Source organism: Syngnathoides biaculeatus, chromosome 6 (genome assembly GCF_019802595.1).
Source record: "Syngnathoides biaculeatus isolate LvHL_M chromosome 6, ASM1980259v1, whole genome shotgun sequence".
In the NCBI taxonomy this organism is placed as follows: domain Eukaryota; kingdom Metazoa; phylum Chordata; class Actinopteri; order Syngnathiformes; family Syngnathidae; genus Syngnathoides; species Syngnathoides biaculeatus.
Genome location: NC_084645.1, coordinates 22,521,690 through 22,547,023, shown reverse-complemented (window position 1 = coordinate 22,547,023; position 25,334 = coordinate 22,521,690). Strand labels below are relative to the sequence as shown.

At 43.6% G+C, this 25,334-nt stretch overlaps 1 protein-coding gene, 1 long non-coding RNA gene and 1 pseudogene across 7 annotated transcripts in view; 2 read left to right on the top strand and 1 right to left on the bottom strand.

Annotated features, from left to right (window-relative positions):
• LOC133502210 (uncharacterized) overlaps positions 1-25,334 on the bottom strand; it is a 186,620-nt gene that overhangs the window by 27,071 nt on the left and 134,215 nt on the right. For 5 of the 6 annotated variants that reach the window (XR_009795396.1, XR_009795395.1, XR_009795397.1 and 2 more), the window contains one exon: positions 22,417-22,588. This is a non-coding gene — a long non-coding RNA (uncharacterized LOC133502210). The remainder of the gene's footprint in view (positions 1-22,416; positions 22,589-25,334) is intronic. The other variant, XR_009795394.1, reaches the window with a different exon arrangement.
• The window catches only part of sema3d (sema domain, immunoglobulin domain (Ig), short basic domain, secreted, (semaphorin) 3D), a 52,233-nt gene that overhangs the window by 14,284 nt on the left and 12,615 nt on the right, over positions 1-25,334 (top strand). The window contains exons 2-14 of the mRNA XM_061822746.1: positions 960-1,204; positions 7,642-7,802; positions 11,012-11,074; positions 11,163-11,279; positions 12,346-12,439; positions 12,709-12,837; positions 15,223-15,359; positions 17,245-17,359; positions 19,607-19,676; positions 19,752-19,896; positions 21,007-21,229; positions 21,926-22,014; positions 22,239-22,280. Coding sequence (XP_061678730.1) covers positions 997-1,204; positions 7,642-7,802; positions 11,012-11,074; positions 11,163-11,279; positions 12,346-12,439; positions 12,709-12,837; positions 15,223-15,359; positions 17,245-17,359; positions 19,607-19,676; positions 19,752-19,896; positions 21,007-21,229; positions 21,926-22,014; positions 22,239-22,280 — 1,593 coding nt within the window. The 5' untranslated portion in view covers positions 960-996. The remainder of the gene's footprint in view (positions 1-959; positions 1,205-7,641; positions 7,803-11,011; positions 11,075-11,162; positions 11,280-12,345; positions 12,440-12,708; positions 12,838-15,222; positions 15,360-17,244; positions 17,360-19,606; positions 19,677-19,751; positions 19,897-21,006; positions 21,230-21,925; positions 22,015-22,238; positions 22,281-25,334) is intronic.
• LOC133502805 (5S ribosomal RNA) lies at positions 10,549-10,667 on the top strand (annotated as a pseudogene).

Below are 25,334 nucleotides of genomic sequence, written 5' to 3'. Positions count from 1 at the left end.
AAAGATGAGCCAGTGCATGTCTTCTTGCTTTCCAGGTAAAGGTGCCCATCCCAGCTTGTGATAAAAATTGCAGCGATGGGTGGAGTAGCTGAATCTAAGTGGAGTGAAGGGTTCAATGGCCTTAGTTCGAAGACAGAAGAATGTCTAGAGACCACGTCACCAGAGTTGAAAACTCATCGAAAGAGTCCTTCGACTAGCTGGTTCCTACACTGTAGCGCAAAATTTGTTTGGCGCCGATAGTGTATGAATGTCAATATTTTTGCGTGTTCTTTACATGTAAGAGTGAGTTTTAATTGTAAGTTTTAGGGCGCAAAAGACGCCCAAATAAATATTCTGTGATTTCCCATGTCTTTACTCAATCGGCGATGAATCATGTCTCTTCCTACTTCAGAGCATCACTAAAACAGTTTCTGCCACCTCACGCCCAGTTCACGGACTTGTCCTATCATGATAAAAAGTCTGTGAGTCTTTCCAAGGCTGCCAATTCATATATGTCACTCATCCACGAGTGTGAACAAATGTCCACAAGTGGGAGGCCTCTTTGAGACCAATACAGGACACGAGCAAATTGACGATTGATAGGACATAAATTAAGAACTGACGGCATCATCGGCGAGCGCTCGGAACCTTCGACGAGTATCACTAAGGACTGACTCTGGGTAGAAAGAAGACGGAGCGAGGCGGGATGACAGCGGAGTGTAACTTATTTCGTCCAGCCGACCTTTGTCGTGAGCAAACAGGTTTAAAGGCAGCACAAAAGACAAAAGCCGCGAGGTAGGACGCCGGAGGAGAGAGTCCGACATGCCTGCGGGGCTCCATGGAGAAGGCGCTCAATGGTCACAAACAAGAGTGTGTGTACACATCCTGCACCGGACTTAGAACAGACTCCCTCACCAACACGTACACACGCTTATGATTGCTCCTCCCTGGCTTCATCCTATGCACTGGTCTCTCTCCAGGGCAGCACAGAGGGGAAACCAGACCCGTCCACGCGCCATGACGGAAGAAAGCTCCAGCCAACCAAGTCCAAATGAAGACGGGTCTCGCCGCTGCATGTCTGGCAGCAATTACGGCAGCAAAGACAGCGGGATTAGAGCGCTATCCCGTTTGGGAGTCCCATTAGTGGGATTGATGTTCTTGGCCGTCATCCCGTTTGGAGCGAGCATCAAACAAAGTGTCCCTCGCGTCAAACTGAGCCAGAGAGGTAAGGGTTGACACACTGTTGAGTTGGAGGATGACTTTGGATGTTTATGTTTTGCGGGCAGTCTTTACAACCGTTCCCTGCTCGCCCCAATGTATGATTATGCTTCCCCAATTATTATTATTACAGTAATTTACTGTTAGGTCTCATTTCCGATTATATGTTGAAAGCGACTACAGATGCACGACAGAGAAGCCAAAATACTTTTTTTCATTAGGATTGTATAATGGGCGACATTCATCCGCCATGATAAGAAAAAGGAATTAAAATGTGAAAAATGTTGAATGCATTGTTGAATGGTTTTAATAATAACGAGGTGTCTTGCGGTACAAGTGACCCGACCGCTAACAGAAAGTCAAGATACCAGCGCTGTTATACGAAGTGAACTCAACTGCAGCAGTATGGAAGATGGTGACCGATTCTTCCAAAAACATACAGCTGTTTATTATTTACTGTCAACCTAAACATAAAGCAAGGACAATTTCACATTGGGTGTTTAAAACAACCACGCAACTGGAAAACATTGCAAAATGCCGTACACGGTCTAACGGACTACATTGACTTCATTATAGTGTCCCCTGGTGCTTTTTTTGTTGGGGGGGATGGAACAGATTAATAGCATTTCCAATCATTTCAGTGGTGATTTGACCAGACATATTAAACCTATGTGAAGAAAAATGTATTTTGCATGTTATTATTTACAATGAATCACTAAACCCATGATTTAACAAGACAAATCAAATCCAAAATAAAAAAAAGTACATTTTTTTAAGTTTAAGATAATGCTAATTTAATGCAAAAATATATACATATGTTAAAGGCTTTTTGGTCGTGCAACTGGTTCGTGGGCCGGATTAAAGAACACAGAGGGCTGTTTGTGGCCCTCGGGCCTTACATTGCCCACTTTTGGTCTAAACTAATATTAAGGATAACTATTGGAATTTTTTTGGTAATTTATTTTGTGTGATAAATGTACAAGTATGTTTCCAAGGTATAAAAGTGAAAATTTAGACAAGGAGCAACAGTGCTAACTTCCCCAATACAGTACTGGCCTTGTCTAAAGTGGCTTCAGTGGCTGGTTTCCAAGATACTTTGTTTGTTTTCCTATAATTTGTCACCTGAAAGTACTGAGAGTATATTCTGCAGCGAAACGTGGAGGAGTCCGGTTTGTCACCAAGTCCAATTTCCTGGTCTAAAGCAGCCTGGTTGGGGTCTGTTAAGTGAATATCATCCAGTTTCTTCTGCTGTGGTCTCCATGGGTATTAGCTTTGAGCCACCGGGGTAACGCCAAATGATGGCTTGCCTTATAACTCATTTGAGACCGAAGCACAAACGCTACTTCAAAGTCTTTTTATCGCTCGCGCTATGCATCACTGACAGAAACCACACCGATTACCTTCAGTCCCGCTCATAAAACAGAATCCCCACAGCAACCTGAAAGCAAACCGAGGCTGACCCAACGCACAGAGCTCTCGCCCGGTCAAAGGCTTCCAAAAGCATACGTGGCTGCAAATAGATCCATATTTATGTCCCGAGTCTCTACCATAAATAAAATGCAAGTAGCTGTGGGAATTATGATTGTGCTGTGTAGAGTTTACTCAGCAGTTAAGGTAGTCTTTAAAACCGCTGTAGATCTTTCAAGTTTCTCTTCCCAAGCCATTATGACAGAATCGGAATCTGAATGCACACTCTTCGGTATTTTGGCATCCTCTTTTGCTGTTTTCCATGTGCTCATCTGTTTTTGGACTCAGGGGAATACCCTTTTGGACCTCAGAGTGCGCGACAGTAGAAAGAACTTCCATGTTTGGTTATCTCGGTCAGACAGTGGACACATCTTCGTCTCATCACTGCACATATGAATGCACCGCAACACACAAAACACCACATTGGAGCTAACGCCCCATGAAAACCTCACTTCACCGAGGGAACGTGATCAAAGAAGCAGAATCATCCCTGGTTCACGGACCTCAAACAGCGGCAGAGTCAGGGGTGACCTTTTCCAGTCATCTTCATGGTCAATTGCAGCTTCACCTATCTCACAAAATTAGCTGACTATCAATCTTAAAAAAGTTGCGGTCCATACTTACTTCTGAGTGGCTTGAGGTTACAAAGACTCCTTGGTTTACGACGTATGACATTTTCAAGGTTAAGGACAGAGTACAGTACACTAGTTTGTGCAGTAGTGTAAGAAAAGGTTGTCCAGAAGGCAGGCTCTGCTATCGCTTTATTTACTGTTACTCATTTGATTGTTGTATATATAATAGAAATATTTACTTTTATACTGTGTATCAGTCCGTTGTGGTAAAGAGGGAGCAAAGTCGAAAGGCAAATCTCTGAATTTACCAGTCGATCCACGTTCCTACCCTCACCTATGGGCGCGAGCTGTGGGTCGTTAGACCGAAAGAACAAGATCCCGGATAGAAGTGGCTGGTCCAGGGTCTCCCTGAGAGATGGGGTGAGAAGCTCGGTCATCCGGGAGGGGCTGAGTGTCGAGCTGCTGCTCCTCCACATTGAGAGGAGCCAGACGAGGTGGCTGGGGCATCTGATTCGGACGCCTCCCTGGTGAAGTGTTCAGGGCAAGAGACCCCGGGGTCGACCCAGGACACGCTGGAGAGACCATGTCTCTCAGCTGGCTTGGGAACGTCTCGGGATCCCTCCAGAAGAGATGGAAGAAGTGGCTGGGGAAAGGGAAGTCTGGGTATCCCTCCTGAAGCTACTTCCCCCACGACCCGACCCGGAGAAGCGGTAGAAGATGGATGGATGGATTTACTTTTATTATGACTTTACTTGGGCAAACTGGCCTCTGGGGATGGGGGCAAGGCAGACCGACTAATTGCAGGTGCCAAACACGGAACAATAAGGAAGGTCGGAGCCAGGAAGGGCATCCATCCTTAAAACCCATGCAAACCTTACTCAAATTGAGGAAGGAAGGAGTGCACAAATAAACGCCGTTGGCGGGATTATTAGGAGACGGTTCATCCTCAAAAAAATGGGGAACACTTGGGAAAAAGAAGGTTATGGCTTCACTAAGGCAGCACAGGGAGCTAGTGGATGGAGGTCAGTCTCCAAAGTCTGAGTTTCTGCGTCTAACACTCAGCTCAGTAAATAGTTTACATTTTCCCGGTCCTTGCATGTTTTTTTCCCCCCAGGGTAATCCCACTTCCTCCGAGTTTCCAAAAAAACGGAGGTTCACGAAAGACTCTAAAACGTCCTCACATGTGAATGCAAGTCTGGATGGTTGTTTGTCTCTTGGCGCCTCGCGATCGATTGACTGTCAGTTCAGTGTGTACTTTGGCCATTGCACAAAGTCAGCTGACCTTGACTCCAGCTCACCTGGCACCCTAATGTGGAGAAGCACAGTTGAAAAGAAAAGGATGGAGGACTTTACAACTGCGCGAGTGTATCTTAGGTCCTGACTCACGGACAAATTGCTCTGGGGAATCGGAAGCGAGGACATTACGTTTTGGACCTCGGACGGTGTGTACTTATTTCAGGTGGCCCTGATGTCAGTGCATGAGTCAATCGAGACAACATTGTTGGGATTAAAATTAAATACTGTGCCAGGTCCAAATGCTTAGTTGGCTGACTGTAGTAGAAACAGCAGATGGGTGTACAAAAACATTACGTTGCTCAACACTGTCTACACCAATTTGCTGAAGGCGTGGTGTGAATGCCCTGCAAGTGCAAAAAAAATGAAGAGTTGCGGACTGCTGAGGGACTGTTGTCATTTTTTTTTTAGGAAAGGTCTGCCATGTGGTGCTGAAGAGCATCAGGCAATGAGGCTCTTTTAAAAGGACTCGCTGCGCTGCGTGTTTACAGAACAGATTAGCGCTCGCCGATGGGGCGAGCGGGCGTAATCTCCCTCCCTTGCCAGGAGTGTGAGTGGTTTGGGGGGGTGAGAGATATGGACAAGTGGGGCTCGCTTTTGTGTACAAGCGCCTGTGTGTGCAAGGGTTTACGCTTAGGAGGAGGATTGTGAGGACTGGATGAGAGGGAGAAGTTCAAATATTGAAGGTTGGTAACCTCTCCAAATCCTTCACACCACGAGGGTAATCACAGTGTCAATCCTTTCAAAGCGACTCCCTTAGGACTCCCCGCACAGCGAGGCAAAGTTTATCCAAGGCACAGTGCTGCACTGATGCATCGGAAGATGAGAGTTTTCCTCAGAGTGCCATAAAGGACACGGCGCTGAGAGTCGGCATTCATCTCCGTGGCAACCTGAAGAAATCCCGTCATAGAGCGTCCTTCCATTTGCCCATCATCGTCTTGCCCTCGATTCACTTCATTGGTAATTTCTTCAACAGACTGTCTGTTAAAACCTTCAGGGACATCTGAAGGAAAACGCATCGCTGATTATAAAAGACTTTCAAAAGTGAGGTACACACACGCTCGTTTCGAAAAGGGAAGCACGGTGCCGCGGGGCATTCAGACTGCTGTAAAATAAAACCAATAATAATACAAAAAAGTAGTAGAAACGAAGCAGACGGTAGGGTAACTGGTTAGCATATCTGGTGATTTCTTTGTGTTTATGGTCAGTTGTCTTTCTTCATTTCTACCGCGGTGAATTACTTGTAAGGTGTGTTACAAACTTTCCAACACAACCAGTTGCGCCTCCATTTGTGTCCTTCAACAGCACCGCCTTTAGGTCGCTTCTTAAATGGCCATCGTGTCACGAAGTCTGCCTGTGGTTCGACCCATGACACGGAAAGTTTTGCCATTGAAAATATTGACATTATTGTTTGATTACAATTTTTCTTGTATTTTACGATTATTATTTGATCAGTAAATATAATTTTTCTGGGACATCTATCCATTTTCTTTGCCGCTTATCCTCACAAGGGTCGCACGGAGTGCTGGAGCCTATCCCAGCTGTCAGCGGGCGGGAGGAGGGGTACACCCCGAACTGGTTGCCAGCCAATTGCAGGGCATATTGAGACAAACAGGCGCACTCGCAATCACACCTAGGGGCAATTTTAGAGTGTCCAATCAATGTTGCATGTTTTTGGAATGCGGGAGGAAACCCGAGTGCCCGGAGAATACACACGCAGGCACGGTGGGAACAAGCAAACTCCACACTGGCGAGGCCAGGATCGCACCTGGGTCTTCAGAACTGTGAGGCCAACGCTTTAGCAGCTGAGTACCTCTCAGGTTGAAAGATAAATCAGAAGCTCCTAACCTCTTCATGGTCACCATTCTTCTGGTCTCCTTTGAAAAATCCTTCACGAAAAATTAAAGCTACAATTTCAATTATTCAAAAAAGACTTTCTAAGGCAAGCTGAGCATTAGATCGTTGGGCGCGTGTGCATTGTCAGGACTCCGTCGTCTCAATGGACAACTTCCTCAAACTTTATTTTCCGTTGCGAAATCCAGAAAGTATTGTGCTTGTTGTCGAAAGCCGCTTTCACACTTTCCATCAGTTACCCTTGGATTTTCCCATCTTTGGAGAATGAACGCGGAAACGGTAGGAATCACTAATAACTCGTTAATTAACTAATTGTTAACTGTTACTCGGGTGTACAGTATGCAACAATGGGAATGGTATGAGTAACAAGACAAAATTTCCATCACCCGTCAATCCATCAGCTTCTGCCTATCTGAGGTCAGGTCACGGGTCAACATACAACCTCACCTTTTCTTCGTAAAGGTTCGAATGACGTCTTGTAATGCAGCACATGGCTGGAATCCAAGAACGGAACATCCTCCGCTGTTTTCATTTGTTCACCATGCCGATATCGTACTTTCTATGCAGCCACTCCCGACACGCGCCACAGTGAAGACACAAATCCAGATCAGACTTCACTCTTCTGTACTGCTGTGTGATGAACTGAATTGGATTGCTAGACGGACATCGACAGGTGTTCCTTGGCAGTGACCTACTGGTCTAATTTGTCCAAATTCTTTCTTTCACAGCTCATCAGCGCGAGATCTTGATGGATAATGAATGTTATCTGATACAAGGTGGTCAAGATAGCTGGAGTTACTTTAGGCTCTTATCAGTTTACGGTACAGATGGCTTGAGATGACGCGTTTGCTTTTCTTCGCTCAATCTGCACACTGGGAATGTAAATCCTCGACTTGAGAGATGTCTTCATGGTCAATGAACGGGCTGTGAAAATACCCCGATACAGATATCCATAAACACACCCACAGGAGGAGCAGACTCTCTGCTGTTGTATCTTTTTTTTTTTTTTTTTTACGATCCGGTTTCTCAGTGAAGGTGTTGAACCGCAGAGGATTAGACCGTTTCACTTCAAGCCAAGACACGTTTCTCTCTGGAAGAGGAAATCCAGTGCTTGTTTTGGGGTTTGTGCTCCGTGGAGAAGGAATCCGAGCAATATCCTGCCGAAATATTATTTGTGTAGAGACTTCACGTCCACATTTTTCCACACGACGTGGAACGAATCTTTCATTTGTCTGTTTTTGCCATTTCTCTCAACCAGAGCTGCTGCAAGCAGGCAGCGTTTCGTTGTTTTTGGGTCCCTCCGATGGCCTCCTATCCCACTCCCTGCTGCTGGATGAGGAGCGGGGTCATCTTCTGCTGGGAGCCAGGGATCACATCTACCTGCTTGACCCAGACAACCTGGCCAAAGGTCCCAGAAAGGTACAAAACAGCAGGGGAACGTGAATATGAATGAGTGGAAAGGTGGAAGCAAACATGATTCTCTCAGCAATATTTAACATTGCAACCTTTCCAGACCATTTGCCAGGGTTACAGTTTGTTTGGGTCAAAGCCCAAGTGTTTGGAACAGCTGTAAGAACTCCTACACCCGCGCAAAGACGGTCTGTCCATCCACGTTCGATAGCACTCGTTCTCGTTCAGGTTAGAGGTGGACTAACTTTGGGCGAGAGGCGCGCTACACCCGAGTCTGGTCACCAGTCAATCATATGTTTCATGACGACAAAGAACCAGTCGAGAACTTTGCCTTCAGTGGGAACCCAATATCCACGTTTTGGAGTTCGCTAAAAAGAAGGTCGTGCAGAAAATGCAGGTCAGAACAAAACGATCCATGGCCATTAAGCCATTATTTTTGTTTTTTAAGGAGCACAGTAGCCCATAACTAAAAAAAATGTAGCAACAAGATTTTTTCTTTTTTTTTTTTTAAGGTACGCACACCTTAAATGGACTGGAAGAGTAAACCTTTAAACTTCCTGTAATTTTAAATTTTTTACTGATAAATTGAAATTGCCCAGCCACTCATCAACGCAAAATGGTATATCGATATGACTGACTTATTGCCAGGATCCCTCCCTTGTGGCCCCACTAATTTTACTGGGGGTGCGGTGGGGTGGGGGTCGAGGTGGGGGAAAAAAGTCCTTTTCGCCATTGTCCGTTGTTCACAGGAGTTCTGGGAAACAGATTTACCCGATTAAAAACTGCCTCTTTTCACACATCAGCCAATCACAGTGGTCATTTTCTCCATGTGCACACATTGGCCAACAGTCGTCTTCAGCGTTTGACTCCATTCATTTTATTTTCAAGTTAATTTTGGTGATCAAACCAGCTCATTTCTTACTGGTAACAACTATGCTGAAGTGTAGAACAGAACTTTACTGGTCTCAATTTGAAGCGGGACAGTCAGGAACCACGAATACCGAAACCCTCCACTCCTCCGAAATACCAAACTGCTGCTTGTGGTCAGTGTCGAGGTCTTAATAACATCTGCATATGACAAGCACGCATGATTAAGGACTCGTGTCCTGACTTTTAAACGCTAAGACCCAGCTACGTTTTGGACTGATGGATTCTTGCTTTCTGGTCCAGCGTACACAGTCCACGGCTACACTGAAAGGCCCTCAGTATTGTTTCAACAGCTTACTGAAAGCGGCTGTCGGCGATAGGTTATTATATGTAAACAGAAAATCATATACATTCAATAAATACCCATTTGACAACCGTTTCTCCATAAACACACGCATGCATTCTTGATGTGTTTCAGTGTTAATGCCGCCCAGGTTGACCTGCGAGCGGAGCGGCTGTGTGTTTATTTGATTCTTATCTGGTTGTTTTAACTCTTCGTCCCGCTCCCCGAGCGTTGGCTTTCTGGTCGCTGATACTGATGCTGGGGAGATTAGCACCGCAAGGAACATATTCGGGCCCTTTAGGGACCACTTTGAGGCACAATCTTGAGGTCTCTGTGTAAATCGAGACCTGCCGAAAAGATGTTGAAGCACATTGCGAGCATTCCAGGTGTTTCCCCCCCAACTTTTTGAAAGGTGTGTGGTTATTTAACGGTTATTAGATTCCCAAAGTGATGGAGCAAAGCAAGGGTATTGATCTTGTTCCCGATTAATTCCTTTCACGGGCTTCGGCCGCTTTTCTGTATGAATTCCTCGCCGGCATTTTGACTCATGAGATGTTTTAACATTGAAGGCGGTACGTTTGCATGCCTGTACGAGCCCCGATGAAAATGTTTGGCGATAGCTCCCCTTAGTAAGGTTCAGGGGCGAGGCAACGCGCTGAGCACATAAGCCTGTTATGACACATGTGCGAACACGGCGAGGCGCACCGACGGGAAAGCGTATGTTGTGCGACGTCTGATTTATTGCAACTGCACACAGAGGTGCTATCTTACCATGCTACAGTAAAAAGCACCAAATTCCACTCGTGTTGTGTCACAACAGGAGGGAGAAAGTCATCTTTTACTATGATGGGAATTATCCCGTGGTAATACCATTTAAAAAAAAAAAAAAACACATTAAATAGGGTTGAAATATGTAAGTCTAAAGTCTTGCCAGTGACATGAATACTCTATTTTGAATCCAGTACTACCAAATTGATGAGGTTCATTCATTCCGTGACTGAACTTTACTTCTATTGCTCTTTTGGACCGAGATAATTCTCAGAACCTGGAAAAGTCACAAGTTGGTTATCTCGTCCCAATAAACGCAAAGAGTTCGGCTGCAAAGCGCAACGCTCCATTTTGGGGGATTTTCTTACTTTTGTTTCCAGCATAAAACCTGTAATTTTTGTCAAAGTTGATATAAAGAGCTGGGGAAAAAAAACTTTCATTTAAAGAAATATTTCAACGAGATCACTGATATAGCAAAACCAGACAAATCCAAGAAATTAATTGAAGTTTTGCACCCATCAATCGAACCATCATAACTCCGAAGCGTTTCATGACATCTGTTTTGGACTATTTTTATGCAATTATCATATGCAACTGGTACGCTCATACATCACAATCAAAGCTACAGTGTATTAGCACCGAGTTACGAGAAAAAAACAGGCACAGACGTTTGAGGATGTGACAAATTTGAGATGTGAACGTGTTTGGGCTGGTGGCTGACTTCAGTGGATTATGGCAGCGAAATGTAGACGGCACTCATTGGTTTCTAAACGGGCAAGTTACGGCCATGCTACCCAGAGAACGCCTGATCTCGTCAAATCTCGGAAGCGAAGCGGGTTTGGCCCTGGTTAGTACTTGGATGGGAGACCGCTTGGGAATACCAGGTGCTGTAAACTTCTCTCCCTGGCTAAATGTCGAGGGGTTGCGTCAGGAAGGGTATCCGGCGTAAAACTGTGCCGAACAAATGTGCGTTCATCTAAGATGACACACTGTGGCGACCCCTGACGGGATAAACCGAAAGGAAAAGAAAGAAGAAGAAAGAACTCATTGGTTTTTAAAAAAAAAACAACTTTATTTTTGCTGAGTTTTTCTCTGTCAGACTTGTTTGGTTTTGCAGGGTTTGGAAAATGTAACCTCAAAAAGACAGTCTGCTAGTAGGCAGTAGGGTTTTCCCCCCTGCCTGTTGGCTTTTGCCCTTGAATTCATCATATACTAAAGTAGCTTTCTTGCCCCTCACCAGATTCACTGGCCTGCACCTCGAGACCGGGTAGAAGTATGCAAACTGGCAGGCAAAAATTCAAACGTAAGTCCATCCATGTTTACTTGCTTGTTTGAAAAGATCTCACTGATCTGTGCACTACCGATAACGTTTTTGTGCCACGTTCCGGCAGGAGTGCGCCAACTTTGTGAGGGTGATCCACAACTACAACCTGACCCACGTCTACGCGTGTGGGACAGGAGCCTTCAACCCCATCTGTGCCTTCGTGGAAATCACTGGCTCCAGACAGGTAAAATAGTAAAATAGTAATGAAAGCAATCTCTGCAAAATTCAGAAATGTTTTGGGTGGATTACGTCTCTGTGAGATTGCTTCTTGCCATTGAGGTTTATACTTGTATGGATCGTATATTTGTGCTCTATTGATTCTTGTTTACTGCTTCTTTGGTGCATTGGTTGATGAAAAAAAAAAAAAAAAAAAAAGCAACAAACATTCCAGTTTCTATACCGCTTATCCTTATTACGGTCCCGGGCGAGCAACCGTCCGTCTAATCTGATTTTGGGTGAGAAGCGAGGTATAATTTGGGCTGCCTGGCAGTCAATTGCAGGAAACCTTTTGACGAACCAGATATATGGGCATTTTTTTTTTCGAAGAAGAATGTTTTTAGGATAAGGAAGGAAACTATGAGTCAGAAGAAAAAAATAATCCCAAGCATATGAAGATCACACAAACTTTTACTAGCGATGTTGCAGTAAAGTTTCAAAAGCTGATGTGAGGCCAATGTGCTAGCCACTAAGCCACTGTGCTGAATCTTTGCTAATTTACACTCAGGAGAAATTACAAGTCAGCCTTTGTGGTTATGTCGGATCGCCACACCCAAGTTGATGCTGGATTGACGTCAGATGATTTTTCAACACCCGCCTACACCGATCATGTCATCTTGGCGGATGGAGTTCTAGATCCAAAAATGCAGCCATGCGGATTTGTCACTGCTTGAAAGATCTTATCTTGATATCTCAAGATTGCCTCGTTTTACCGGTGATGGAGATCCTGCCTTACATCATCACGCTGCCTCAGTGGCATTCTTCTATTGGTGGCACCATCGGCAAAGCCGTTTCCCTGATTTGTCAAATTCTGAACCTGCCTTGAAACTAGCATGGGTAGAATCTGGACTGAAGACCCGTCAGTCAGCACCAAGCGCAAAATAAGAGTCCACGGTAGTATCAACTTGGAGTCCAGCCCAAAAAATAAAAATGAAAAAAACGGTCAACACGGTTTTTACAAATGCATTACGACTACACAATAATCTCCAGTTTTTTTGTTTAAGGATTTAACTAACTCCCGCTTTGTCTGTCAGGATGGCGTGTTCAAGCTGCTGTCTGGTACCGTGGAGTCCGGCAGATTAAAATGTCCTTTTGATCCATCGCAGACGTTCACGTCGGTCCTCACAGGTACGATGAGCCACGACGCGACACTCGAACTACAGTTGCAAAGGGGTGGAACATTTCAAATACATTTCCAGAAAGTTCCTAGTCCATTCAATTTCCATAAGGAATTTGTGGAACGTTCCAAATGGGAAATTTGCCACGGGGAAAGAATTAATGGAAATTGAGGGCAGTTTTATGGAGGACTATCATATTCAAGCATAAATATCACCATTTGGTTTTGTCATCTGATTGAGCTTTTTTTTTTTTTTTTTCCTCTACTCTTTTTGATCCAGACCAGTTTCTGTATGCCGGCACCGCTTCGGACTTTTTGGGCAAAGACGCGACGTTCACACGCTCCCTCGGCCCGCCACCTGACCAGCACTACATCCGCACTGACATCTCCGAGTACTACTGGATCAATGGTATACACACACACACACACACTGCATTGAAAACGGATTGCATTTCACTTCCCAAAACGTCCAACACAAAGAGCCTCTGTGTGCCTTGCGGGACGGTTATTGGCATTCCAGCGCAGAGCACACACAGCTCGCTTATTCATTAGCGTGACTTTTCTTTTTTTTTTTTTTTTTTACATGAGCGCCATAGCACAGCGTGGCCGCCACACCTACTGCGGAATTAACAGTTTGCAACAAAGTTCACACTGTTAACCGCACACAGAGAGTCTAACGCTGATCTGTTCTCAGGATATTCATCCATCCATGTTCTACACCTCACTGGTGTCCTGGGCGAAGTACACCCTGGACTGGTCGCCAGCCATTCGCAGAGCACATTACAGCAGATACACAACCAAACACCTATGGATACTGTCGCGTCTTCGTTGTACCTAACATGCATGTTTTGGGAATTAAGTACGAGATTTACAAAGTTAAACCCTTCAGGGTGTTTTCGCTTTACGAGGTTTCCAACATAAAAAGCTTTGATGCTACCTATGACCACAGTGAGATACACTCAGTTACCAAATGATTATTTTTCATTGTTATTGTTCTGTTTTGTTTGCTATACATATATATCACCTTACCTTAGCATACGACCCTTACAGTATAGACCAGAGGTCACCGAATGGTAGCCCGCGAAGACCACATAAGGCGCCCGCGAGGTATGTTCTAAAAATACCACAGGCCACAAATTGTTACTATTATTTGTGCTTTAAATTCTGAATCTGACTTGCTTACGTGAATTAAAATTTTAAAATACCTGTAATGTCATTTACTCAAAAATATTTGATGTAATGAACTGAGTCCGAAATTTGCCGCAAACAGGTCACGTTAGCCCTTCGTACGATCGGTGCTCACGAAGTAGCCCTCAGCCTCAAAAAGGTTGCTGAGCCCTGGTATAGAGTAACGTTACATCATCGGCATTCCAACCGAACTCACTTATAATGTATTTTACATTACCAAGAGACTATTTTTGGATGGCCACCATCACATCATTCCTTAGCTCCAATTCCCGAGTCACCATAAAACAATGGAAAGTAAAACCTACTGCCACAAACTTGAGATACTGCTGTTGAAACACAGTATCTGGAATTAGAAAATCCAGAATTTTCTCGAGGGCCGCATTTGATTATGGACAAAAGCCAGCTAAATTCTCACGAGAGTCAACGCCACGCAATCAGCGTAAACGGTGACGACCGAATGGTCTCCGCTGGCACACACGTTCCCACTTTCAAGTGCGTTCCAGCCATTGACGGCTTGTCGCGCATCAGCATTTGTCAACCGTATCCAAACCATTTCACATGGTCTACACATTTCACAAGTGCTGAACTGTTTGGAGCAACGATGTATCTCTGGCAACCGCTCTGTCGGATTGGTATAGACAGTACGCAAAATACTGTCTACTGTAAATATCTCTTGACTGAGTGTGCTGCAGAACGGTCATTATTCGGTGATTTTCTTTTCCTGTGTGCCAGCGGAACATCTTTCAACCGCTGTGCTAATAATAACCTTCCGTTATTGAGCGCGTTAGGAGCTATACGTTTAGCCGCACCAGTTGGCTAGTCTCTCCGAGGCTGTTGGCTCGGCTTGCAGCGGTTGAGCTAATGTTGACATAACGTCACCGCGACACTTTGCACTAGCCTCCCCCGAGATCCCCAAACGCGGTAGCTGGTCGCATACGATTCCAAATATTGCAACACTGTCTTGTCAGGAGTAATTTCCAATTCCCGTTTTTTTTTTTTTTTTTTTTTAACAATTGAAGGATAGTAGTCCTATCGATGTCTGTGAAAAACCTCTTAAGCGATTCAGTGAAAAACTCAAAGCACTGTTTTTGAGCTCTTTGTACAACACAAGAGAGCATCGAAGCCCCGTCGAGATAGAAATGAAATGGTATCATTACAGTATGTTTTTCCAATGATAGTAAACTGTTTGTAGTATATTTATGGTTTAAACTATTACTCAGGCAGCAATAAAAATTTGTAGGGAGGGCGTCAATTATTCAGGTTTTTCAGTATTTGCGTCAGGGCTCAGCCCCTGTTTCGGTTTATTTTACAGCCAAGTTGGCTCCAATGGCAGTTTTAAGCCCAAGTATTCAAATTACAGGATTATATTCATGCTACACTGCAGTCAGACAGGTTGAGAATCATTGCAAAAGTAAACAACTCCTGGAAAATGCACATAAATAAACTTTTTTTAAATTGGGAAATAGAATTACATGGTGATGATGGATAAAAGCGGGATACGCCGTAAATGACGGGGTACGTGCTATCTTAACTGCGCTAGCTTAACCTCAACGCTATTACCCAAGCTATTACTCAAAAGAGACTCTTCTTGTTTGTGTGTCTTTAGAGGCCAAGTTCATATCGGCACAGCCCATCGCCGACACGTACAATCCGGACGACGACAAAATCTACTTTTTCTTCCGGGAGGTGTCGTGGGAAGGCAACGACAAGAGCATCGTTTCCCGCGTGGCTCGCGTTTGCAAGGTGAGCGAGACTCGGTGAGAACGGACGAGGATGGTCAATGGGGAAAAAAAATCCTCTCACACGTGAAAAGAAGCAGCCAGAACTCCTGCTGTCATCTGATCGGATAAAGATCTCTGTGTCATCCACTTTAGATGTGCTTTCACTCCCATACAAGGAGGCCTTCTTGTTTTGCAGCCCTATGAAAGAGAGGCTTGGTGCCGCTGTCAGGGACAGTAAATCACGTTCTGGAGCCTCGATCTGCGCTGCGGGCACTTACAAAAGCAAACGGGGTGCAGAACTTGACATCCTGTACATTTGTTAATTGTCGGAGACATTTCTTCTTGAGTTTGCAACACAAAGCCAAAATTCTACTCGCAATTCAACATTAGGTACTCCGTCTGTAGATGGTGACAGCTGTTGGTTTGGTGCTTGCATTTCCCGTGTCTTTAGCGATTTCAAACGTATTTTGGAGGACTGAGAAGAAGACGGCGAATGGCATCCATTGCGTTAAAGCTTGAAATCGTGGGGAAATGTGGGGATGTTCCATGACAAATGAAAATCGTAAGTCAATTCACCTCCGTGCGTAGGTGTACCCCTGACCATTGGATCAGGTTTTATTTTTCTCATGTAGCCACTGTTTGTTCAAGCAACAGGAGCAAAATAGATTTCACCAGAGGGTGCTTAAATTCAGTTCGAAATATTTTGCAAGAGGAATCCGATGTGGTCAAAAGTAACAAAACAAAGTGAAGAACAGTTTTGGAGGCAACGCCCTTCACATAAGGGAGACATTTTGCCTTGCGCAGTATAATTCCTTCTTAGTTTTATGGTGAAATGTGATGATTCCCCGTAAACAATTTAACAATTGGGCGTCATCAATTACTCCAGCACGCAAGGTTCGGATTCAAAGGTAGCAAGTGGACTTTGAGCTAAACTTGGAAATGGTCAAAATAACTAAAATCCAAATGGCAGACTTCCTGTGCCTTTTCAAACTTTTTTTGTGCACCTTGTTCCGATGGACATGCTAACCAAATTTCAGGAAGCTCAGGGGAAACTGGCTTAATTTTACCAAAAAGTCCAGAGGTCTCCGCCAGTGAGTATGGGCAGGACCTCAGAACGTTAATTTAATTTCAACTATTCTGTGACATCATACAGACTGGCTTTAAGCAAATGGAGTGACATTCTACAAGGGGGGTGTTAAGTGCTCATGTATGATCATACTGCAACTTTTCTACAAGTCCTCTCACTGTTATCTTTTGCGTTTCTGTAATATTTTGACCGATGGTGACTGATAATTTCTAATTGTCTCCCCTTTTCCCCCACATCGGTCGTCAATTTCTTCACAGGGGAGGAATTAAAAGTTTGACATCTTAACTTTGCCTCCTGTTAAACTTATCGCTTACAGCAACGCTGATTTAGGATGGGAGTCCAGACAGATTCACGGCTGATAAGATTCATTTCAAACCTTTGGTGTGCGCTGCTGGACCCGTGCCAGATGGGAGCAGCCCACCTAGCCGGTTAGGATTAGCTCTCCAGAGTCTAGCGCTACATTCTCGCCGGCTGTATTTACGACTCGAGATAAAGCTGCGAGGCAGATGGGAAGGAGGTTCGTCTGGATGACAGATGAAACTCAAATTCATTGCGTGCACTTCGTTTTGTGGTGGACAAAGTACTCTTGCGCATGTAGGTTACCAATCAGCAATTTAATTTGGTCCAACAACACACAGCACTTCCTCGTTTCATCCCCATCGCCTGGATTTCATTAAATGAACAAGGATGTAATTGTAGTCGGGGTACAACAAACCCAGCTAGTAAGTAACATTGAGAACGTTTCATTAGCGGGTTAAAAAGGTTTGTCCAGATGTCTGAGTGCACTTTGGTGGTAGTGATGAGTGCGGTTGCGTTTCAGAATGATGTGGGTGGCCTGAGGAGTCTGACCAACAAATGGACCACCTTCCTCAAAGCCAGACTGGTGTGCTCCATTCCTGGACCCGACGGCGTGGACACACACTTTGATGAGCTACGTATGTCCCTTTAACTTGACTTGGATTTGGTGAAAAACATCCAATCATGATGATGATTTAGCATCCCTCAATTGTCTTTGTAATCTGCTTCTGATTTAGATTTTTTTTTGCCATCGGTTCTTGAGACTTTCTCATGCATCCTCTTATCATAAACGTGTCCACCAAAGCTCATGAGGAGCTGTGTAACGAGTACAGGGCGCCATTTTTTTATTCTCAGCCCCCCCCCTGAACTTCACAGAGGTGAGTTAGGTGCTTGAGGCTGAACCCCTCCCTCTATGAGAGAGGGGAGGTGCACGGGCCCTCTGACTCTAAAAGTCCCCAAAACAATCCATCTTCCCCATCTTCAAAGCAAAACAGACCATCCCCTGCTCTCCACTAATTAATTAAATAAATTTACCAAATTTAGGCAAGTACAATGAGCCAAATTATGCATGCCTACCTCCTTCCTGTTTAATGCTAATTAGATTCCGACCAACCTCCAAATTTAGACATAATCAGTTAATAAACATCGACTCCCCCCCTCCCATCTACTGTAATTGTTTCCAATGAGTAAGCCTGCGCGGAACGTTTCGGCTGGTTACGCCTTCTTCAGGCGCTGCTTACTCTCCCAAGTATGTGTTGACCCCTCGATGTCCATCAGACTTGAAACAAAAAACAAGTTCATCAAATTTAAAATACCTGAATATGCTTTTATAATTCGTGTATGCCAATGTTCCAAATTATACGTTCCACCCTACATCCAGAATTACACATTTTTACGACCAACCTCCAAAATATAACTAAGGTTAGGGATTATTGTTAGGGAGAGGGAATCGGGAAATAGGTAAGTGTACTTAGGGTTAGGAAAGAGGCCCCCCATAGCTCAGTGGTTAGAGCACAGGGGTTGTGGGTTCGTATCCCACTGGGGCCTCCACTCCCTGAGAAGGGTTGCGTCAGGAAGGGCATCCGGCATAAAAAATTGTGCCAAACATATATGTGCGTTCATCTGAGATGACACGCTGCGGCGACCCCGAAAGGGACAAGACGAAAGAAACTTACTTACTTAGGGTTAGAAAATGGTAAGTGCACTTGGGGTTAGGATAGGGTTTGGGGATAGAGGATCGAGAAAATGTAAGTGAAATTAAGGTTAGGGTTTAGGATTAGGAAAGGGGATCGGGAAATAAATAAACGTAGGGTAAGGGGTAGGAAGACGACTTCTAGGGAACTTTCTACTATGGACTCACTACGAGTAGGGTTAGGGTTTAGGGGATCGGAATATAAATAAATAAACTTATGGTTAGGGTAAGGGGTAGCAAGTTGACTTCCAGGGCTAGGGTTTAGGACCCACCACATTTTCCTTGGGTTCCAAGCGCTTACAAAAAAAGAGCATATTTCATACTTTTAAAAAGCAATGATTTTATCTGAACGAAATACAATTCTAACTGTGAGCGGCAAAGACTGTGCCACACATTCATATTTTCATGTTGAAGTCTCCAAGTGAGCATCAAACTTTGATGCCACGAGTGGTGACCGCATTGTTAAAAATAAAACCTGATCGGGTTCGGATCCTTGCTTTTGTTCTGGGACTCGTTTGGGTGAATTGGAGAAATTCCTGTTCACTTTTGGTCATTGGTTCTTGAGACTTTCATAAATTCTGTCCAGATAAGACACTACCTCCCAATTTCATGCCAGTTGGTGAAATGGGTGACGGGGGCTCCTATTTTTTTGTTCACTTTCCAGCGGGAGCCTTAAATTAACCACATTTTCACCAGGGTGTGATTTTCTGGTCATGTTCAGGGTCCCAAAAAGATCATTTCAAGCCCAATAAATAAATAAATTCAAAATCAACATTATGGTTTGACAAAAGAAGGCCATTTTTAATCTTTTATACTGAAAATATTGAGAAAACCCTGATCCGAAGTGGTCCACGTCACCGTTTTCACCCGAAACGGCTTTTTAAATAGTTATGAAAACATTTATAAAACGTGAGAACCCTTCAGACTTCTTAATTCATCGGAATCGCATCTGCATTCCTCCGGGACGAATAAAAGCAATACAAATTGCATCGAGGCTGACATTTTAATATAATCTAATATAGAGCCTCGGTGGGAAAAGGTGCAATAATATCAGACGGTTATGAAGCAGTAAATTTGCAGGAGCCGCTCGCGTTTAATACAAATAAGCGCCACGTACTCAAAAGTAAATACTGTACCGATTACTCTTTCGTCAGAAACTTTGCAGTACATAAACGGGGTGTCTTTCTTTTAGAGGACATTTTTATGCTTCCTACAAGAGATCCGAAGAACCCAAGAGTGTACGGCGTCTTCACCACGTCCAGGTTTGTCCTTTTTGTGGTCCACACTGCATTATTGGAATTATTTTTTTTGAAAAAATGTGGATCTCCTGTCGCCAGCTCCATTTTTCGGGGCTCGGCCGTGTGCGTGTACAGCATGGCGGAAATCAGGGCCGCCTTCAACGGGCCCTACGCCCACAAGGAGGGGCCGGACCACCGCTGGGTGGAGTACGAGGGGAGGATACCGTACCCGCGTCCCGGAACGGTGAGTCGCTCAGCGCACAAAAGTAACACGGCTAGCTACGGAAAACGTTTAGGGTAAAAAAAAAATAAAAAAAATAAAAAAAAAACGAAAAAGAAAATCTTTTTTGGGTTCATGGACATTTTTCGTTTCCTGAAAGTAAAAAGTCGAGATGACGGTGTTCGTATTTTGAATGGGGTTGTCGGAGGTTCATAAAAGGAAACAAATTAATTTTACTTAAACATGTAGCCATCCATCCATTTTCCAATTCACTTATCCTCACAAGGGTCGTGAACGCGCTGGAGCCTATCTCAGCTAACTCGGGGCAAAAAGCGGACAACACCCGGAAGCGGTCGCCAATCACTCACAGGGCACATATGGACACCATCACTGAGCGGGAATTGAACTCATGCTGCCTGCACTAAAGTCAGCTGTGTGTACCACTACATCAAATACATATTTATCTCTAAGTAGCAAAATCAAGTTTAATGTATTTTTAATCAACATCATTTTAAAATATAATTCAATATAAAATTTTATTTCGATTTTCTTCAATTTACTTTGAATAATATTTTAAATTGTTAGATAATTTATTTCAATCTTTAATGACATTAAAAATATTTTATTGTGTAATGTGTTTTTTGTTCCCATGATTAAAGATTTTATGTTGTATTTAAATATAGATATATTTAAACATTGTATCATGTATTTATTAACATTTTTTAAATGACATTTTTCAATTTTAATGTACATGTACAGCCTTTGACTTCAGTTTTAAAAGCAGCGTTAAAACTAATTCAGTTTTTGGCAATGACGGTTCTGGCCACCAGAGGGTGACAAAAATACGAAGCGAGCGACATTTACTCCAAGGTAGAAATCGATCAGTGGAGAAAAAGTACGAGCGGTTCAAAACTGTACTAAAGTTTAATTTATCTGTACTTAACTTATTTTTACTTTTGCAGTATTTTTTAATACTTCAGCAGACAAACTGAATCACTTCATCAGTTTACTTAGTTTTTCTTCAAGTATCTGTACATCCTCTTAAATACTATGTGCAAATACTTTCCCCTCTCTCTCTGTGTACAATTGTATAACATTGTATTCCACTGCACCCCCCCCCTCCCGCCCTTCTAGTGTCCCAGTCAAACGTACGACCCCCGCATCAAAACCACCAAAGACTTCCCCGACGAGGTGGTCAGCTTCATCCGCGACCACCCGCTGATGTTCCGCTACGTGTACCCGCTGAGCGGCCGGCCGGCGTTCACGCGGGTGCGAGTGGACTACACCCTCACTCAGGTGGTGGTGGACAGAGTTCTAGCCGAGGACGGACAGTACGAGGTTCTCTTCCTCGGCACGGGTGAGTCCGGGAGTCTGGAACTGGTTCGCGTTACCCAACGGGCTGCCGGGTGGAGGGCATTTAATCGGGATTTCGAGGAGGGGAGGGACGGGGGCATGATCACGTATGAAAAATAATAAGAATAGAAAACGGAAGTGTAGAAAAAAAATGGTAAAATCAGTGCAACATTCAAGCTGGAATATTGAATGTATGTATATCTTAGGCCTACCGCTAGAGGGGGCCCGCAGCACACTTTGAGGATCAGCTGATTGGAGTACAAGGGTGCGTTTTGAAATAATAGGATTGCTTGAAATATGGATTTTGAGAGGCTTTGATTTGCCTTTCATAACAAATATTCAATTTTCAAGTATTGTATTTGTTTTTGGAATGACGCCACTTGAGGAGTTTGAAATTTCTTTTGACAAGAAGAACCATAACTAGATTAAACGTGTAATTGATTTAGAGACTTGAGTTTTATTTTACAACATGAAAAAAATATATATCTAAGTGCTTGAATTTTGTATAAATTAGTTGAAAACGATTTCAATGTCTTTCCTAATGAACAGTTTGAGTTTGTGCTAAAATTGTGGCCACGGCGCACAGAGATAATTCCACCCCAAAATTTTATATATTTTAAAGAGCGAAATCTGGGACAAAATTCCTTTGCGGGGCTTGAAATTCCCTTTCACAACAAATGTTTGCCTTTCCCCGTCACAGAGGCCGGCACCGTTTTGAAGGTGGTGAGCATCGCCAGGGACGAGTGGTCCGCGGAGGAAGTGGTGCTCGAGGAGCTTCAAGTGTTCCAGGTTCGATGCCGGACGAGCCGGCGCCGACGCGCACGCACGCACGCTCGCAAAACTAAAGCGCACACACGCTCAAGCCCGAATTTACGTGACTGCAGCTGTTGTGCAGATGAAATCTCCTTCAGTGACAGACTATGAAACATAATTTCTATTTCTTCAGAAAATGGTCCAAAAAAAACTAATCTTATTATGATCTCATGCTTATTTTGTTCTTTTTTTTTTTCCAGGTTCCCGCTCCTATTCTCAGCCTGGAGATTTCTTCCAAGCAGGTTGGACTTCATTTTTTTGGGGGGATTTTTATTTTAGTTAGTGTGTAACTCACCTTTGTGTCATTTTAAATCAGTTCAGTCCAAAAGAGGCACGAGATAGAAAAAAAAATAATAATAATAAGTCGGTGACACCTACCTATGGTCGGGCTGTAGACGTGGTGTCCGTTGGTATGTAAATATGATTTATCAGAATGCTGGAAACCTTTGACCCCTGGTACCCGCTTCTGAACTGCAAATATTTTGCCGAGGTCGTCTTTCGTCGCCTGAGAGAAAAAGAGTGAACGTGAGCTGCGGCGGCTACGGCGTTCCTGTTGGACAAAACACAGACAAACCACAAATTTCTTTAACATTAAATTAGTAAACACTGGGATATTTTATTTATTAAGGACTGTGTTTACATTATTTTTAACAACAACAAAAACATTCTGAGGTTATGTGTCTAGATTTAAAAACAAGTGTTTATATGTGTGGAAGTTGAGGTGAGGTGAGGCAGTGATGGGGAAAAATAAAAATTGCTCAATTTCTTTGTGTCAGGTGCAATAAAATAAATCATAGAAGGGGGATAGAGAATAATTTGAATTTTTTTCCCAAAAGGTGAATGGGGGGGGCGGGGGGGGGGGTTGATTCAATCAGCAACCTGATACTTTCGACACTGGGGCAAAAAAAAAAAAAAATCCCACATTTTCTCAATTTTTATTTATTTATTTTTTAAATTGGCCTTGAAATGATCTCTTTGGAAGCTCGCACAAACTGAGTGTGCGATCATAAAATGTGTTAAAAAAAATTGTAGCCCACTTCACCATTTGTAGTATTTATAGTGTATAGAGTCAAGTCGCTCTGTAGTACAAGTCGCAACACCCGTAAAATCCATAAAAACGAAGATAAAAAAAAAACATACATACGTCGCACTGGAGTATCAGTACAGTTTTGGGGAAAATTTATTTGATAAAATCCAACACCAAGAGGAGACATTTAAAATTTAAACGACAAACATTTTAAAATAAAACTAGGATCGAGGCAACAACTGGCTGAACGCTTTTGTTTACATTGCATGACACAACTGAAAAGCGCCTGCTATGTTAACATAACATTGAGAGTTATTCCGATAACTATAACATAAATAACATACGAAAAATGTTGCCAAAACCAACGGTGTCACTCCAAATGTCCTGTAATTAAAATCCAATGAAATTTTCCTCCTCTGTGTCACTTCTAAACAAGTCCATAAACTCCAGCGGGAGACGACGTGCCGCTTCCTCGTCTACGCCGCTTACGTTGCAGTTACAACTAGCCTATTCCAGGCTTTCTGAATCCCGGCCGGATGGTTTTGGTTGTCACGGAAGAGTTTCCTTCACTGAGCCGTCCACTGGGTTCCCAGAAAGTTGCATGGCAGATTCACCCGGAAGCTATGCTCTCCATCCGTCATCAGATACACGGGCCTAGAGCGCCCTCTTATGGTTGTCAGTGTGAAAATAACAGATAAGCGACTCGAAAAATAGATGAATCATTTTCCATACATTTCGCTTTGGAGAATAAGTCGCACCCCTGGCCAAAACTATGAAAAAAAAAAAAAAAAAACTGCGTTTGGAAAACACGGTAATAGGATTGATCACATTTTGGAATTTATTTGGCTTTAATAATTATAATCACATCTGTGCTTGAGTACAGTTCAGGAGGGGGGGAAAATGTTCTTCAATAAGGATTTCGTTCAAATATATTGATCGTAGAAGTTAAACAAAAATGCTATTAAAATTAAAATTATGAACGATTTTTTTAAATGATTAATTGCAAATGTATTGGAAATGAAAATGAAATACAATTGAACTTGCCCATACGACATTTTGTGTATCAATGATGCAAACACAAAGGTCAAGTGACACTTTTTATACGTTTTCAGTTAAAACCCAAAAGCAAGAACCTAATATGGAGCCGGGGGGGTCAAAGGCTGTTGGGGCTCATGTTTCTTGTCAGCAGACTTGTAGCGTTGCCATTTTTCGTCAGCGCTTGCCACAAAACAAGTTGCTTTATTTGTTTTTTTTTTTCATGCCCCCCTCCCCGACCCACCGACAGGTCCTGTTTAGTCTCCGACTGTAAAACAGGCGCTCTTCATCACGCTTGTTCTACTTCCTTGTTGGTTTGGAGCTCTCTCGGCCGCCTCGCGCCTCATTATCCACAAGGTCACGGGTGTCAGAAGACACTTCAACCCTAATCAAAGCCGTCATTAATCTCCGGCAGCGTTTTGACCTGCACGTGTCCGAGGGTGCGGAGGTTGGGGGGGGGGGGGGGTTCAGGGGGGCGGTGGGTGGGGGGTTTTGAAAGTTCCGTTGAGGAACCGCCTCACCTTTGGACAAGTTGCTTGCAGCGCAATTAATATTACAGCGAAAAAGTAGGTTAGTAATTACTAAGATGTATAAAGCAAACAATTCCGGAAGACAAAGTTATTCCGTGACTCACTGACGGGATATTTCTGAGAAGTACTTTACGTCTTTGTTGCATTGAGCTAAGCTGGAAAAAACTGCAAAAAATGAATTACAAACTAACCAAAAAGCGAAATCTTCAAGCATTTCTTAACCTCTCAACCAATACTTTCATGTATCTTTCAACATTATATTTTTTAATATGTCGCAAAGTGGGTCAGCTGGAAAGCGTTGGCCTCACAGTTCTGAGGACCCGGGAACAATCCCAGACGCGCCTGTGTGGAGTTTGCATGTTCTCCCGTGCCTGCGTGGCTTTTCTCCGGGTGGGCACTCCGGTTTCCTCCCACATCCCAAAAACATGCAACATTAATTGGAGACTCTAAATTGCCCCTAGGTGTGATTGCGAGTGCGACCATTGGCTGTCAAGCAGTCCAGGGTGTCCCCCGCCTCCTGCCCCTTGACAGCTGGAATAGACTCTTGTGAGGATAAGCAGCTTGGAAAATGGATGGATTTTTTTTTTATATATATATATTTCTTTTATCAGCGTATTCAGTTCAGATCAGCGCAGTCAATATTTCATCCCTTCTGCAAATAACTGAACATTTGTTCTGCTCTGATGTCTAACATTGACCGTGTG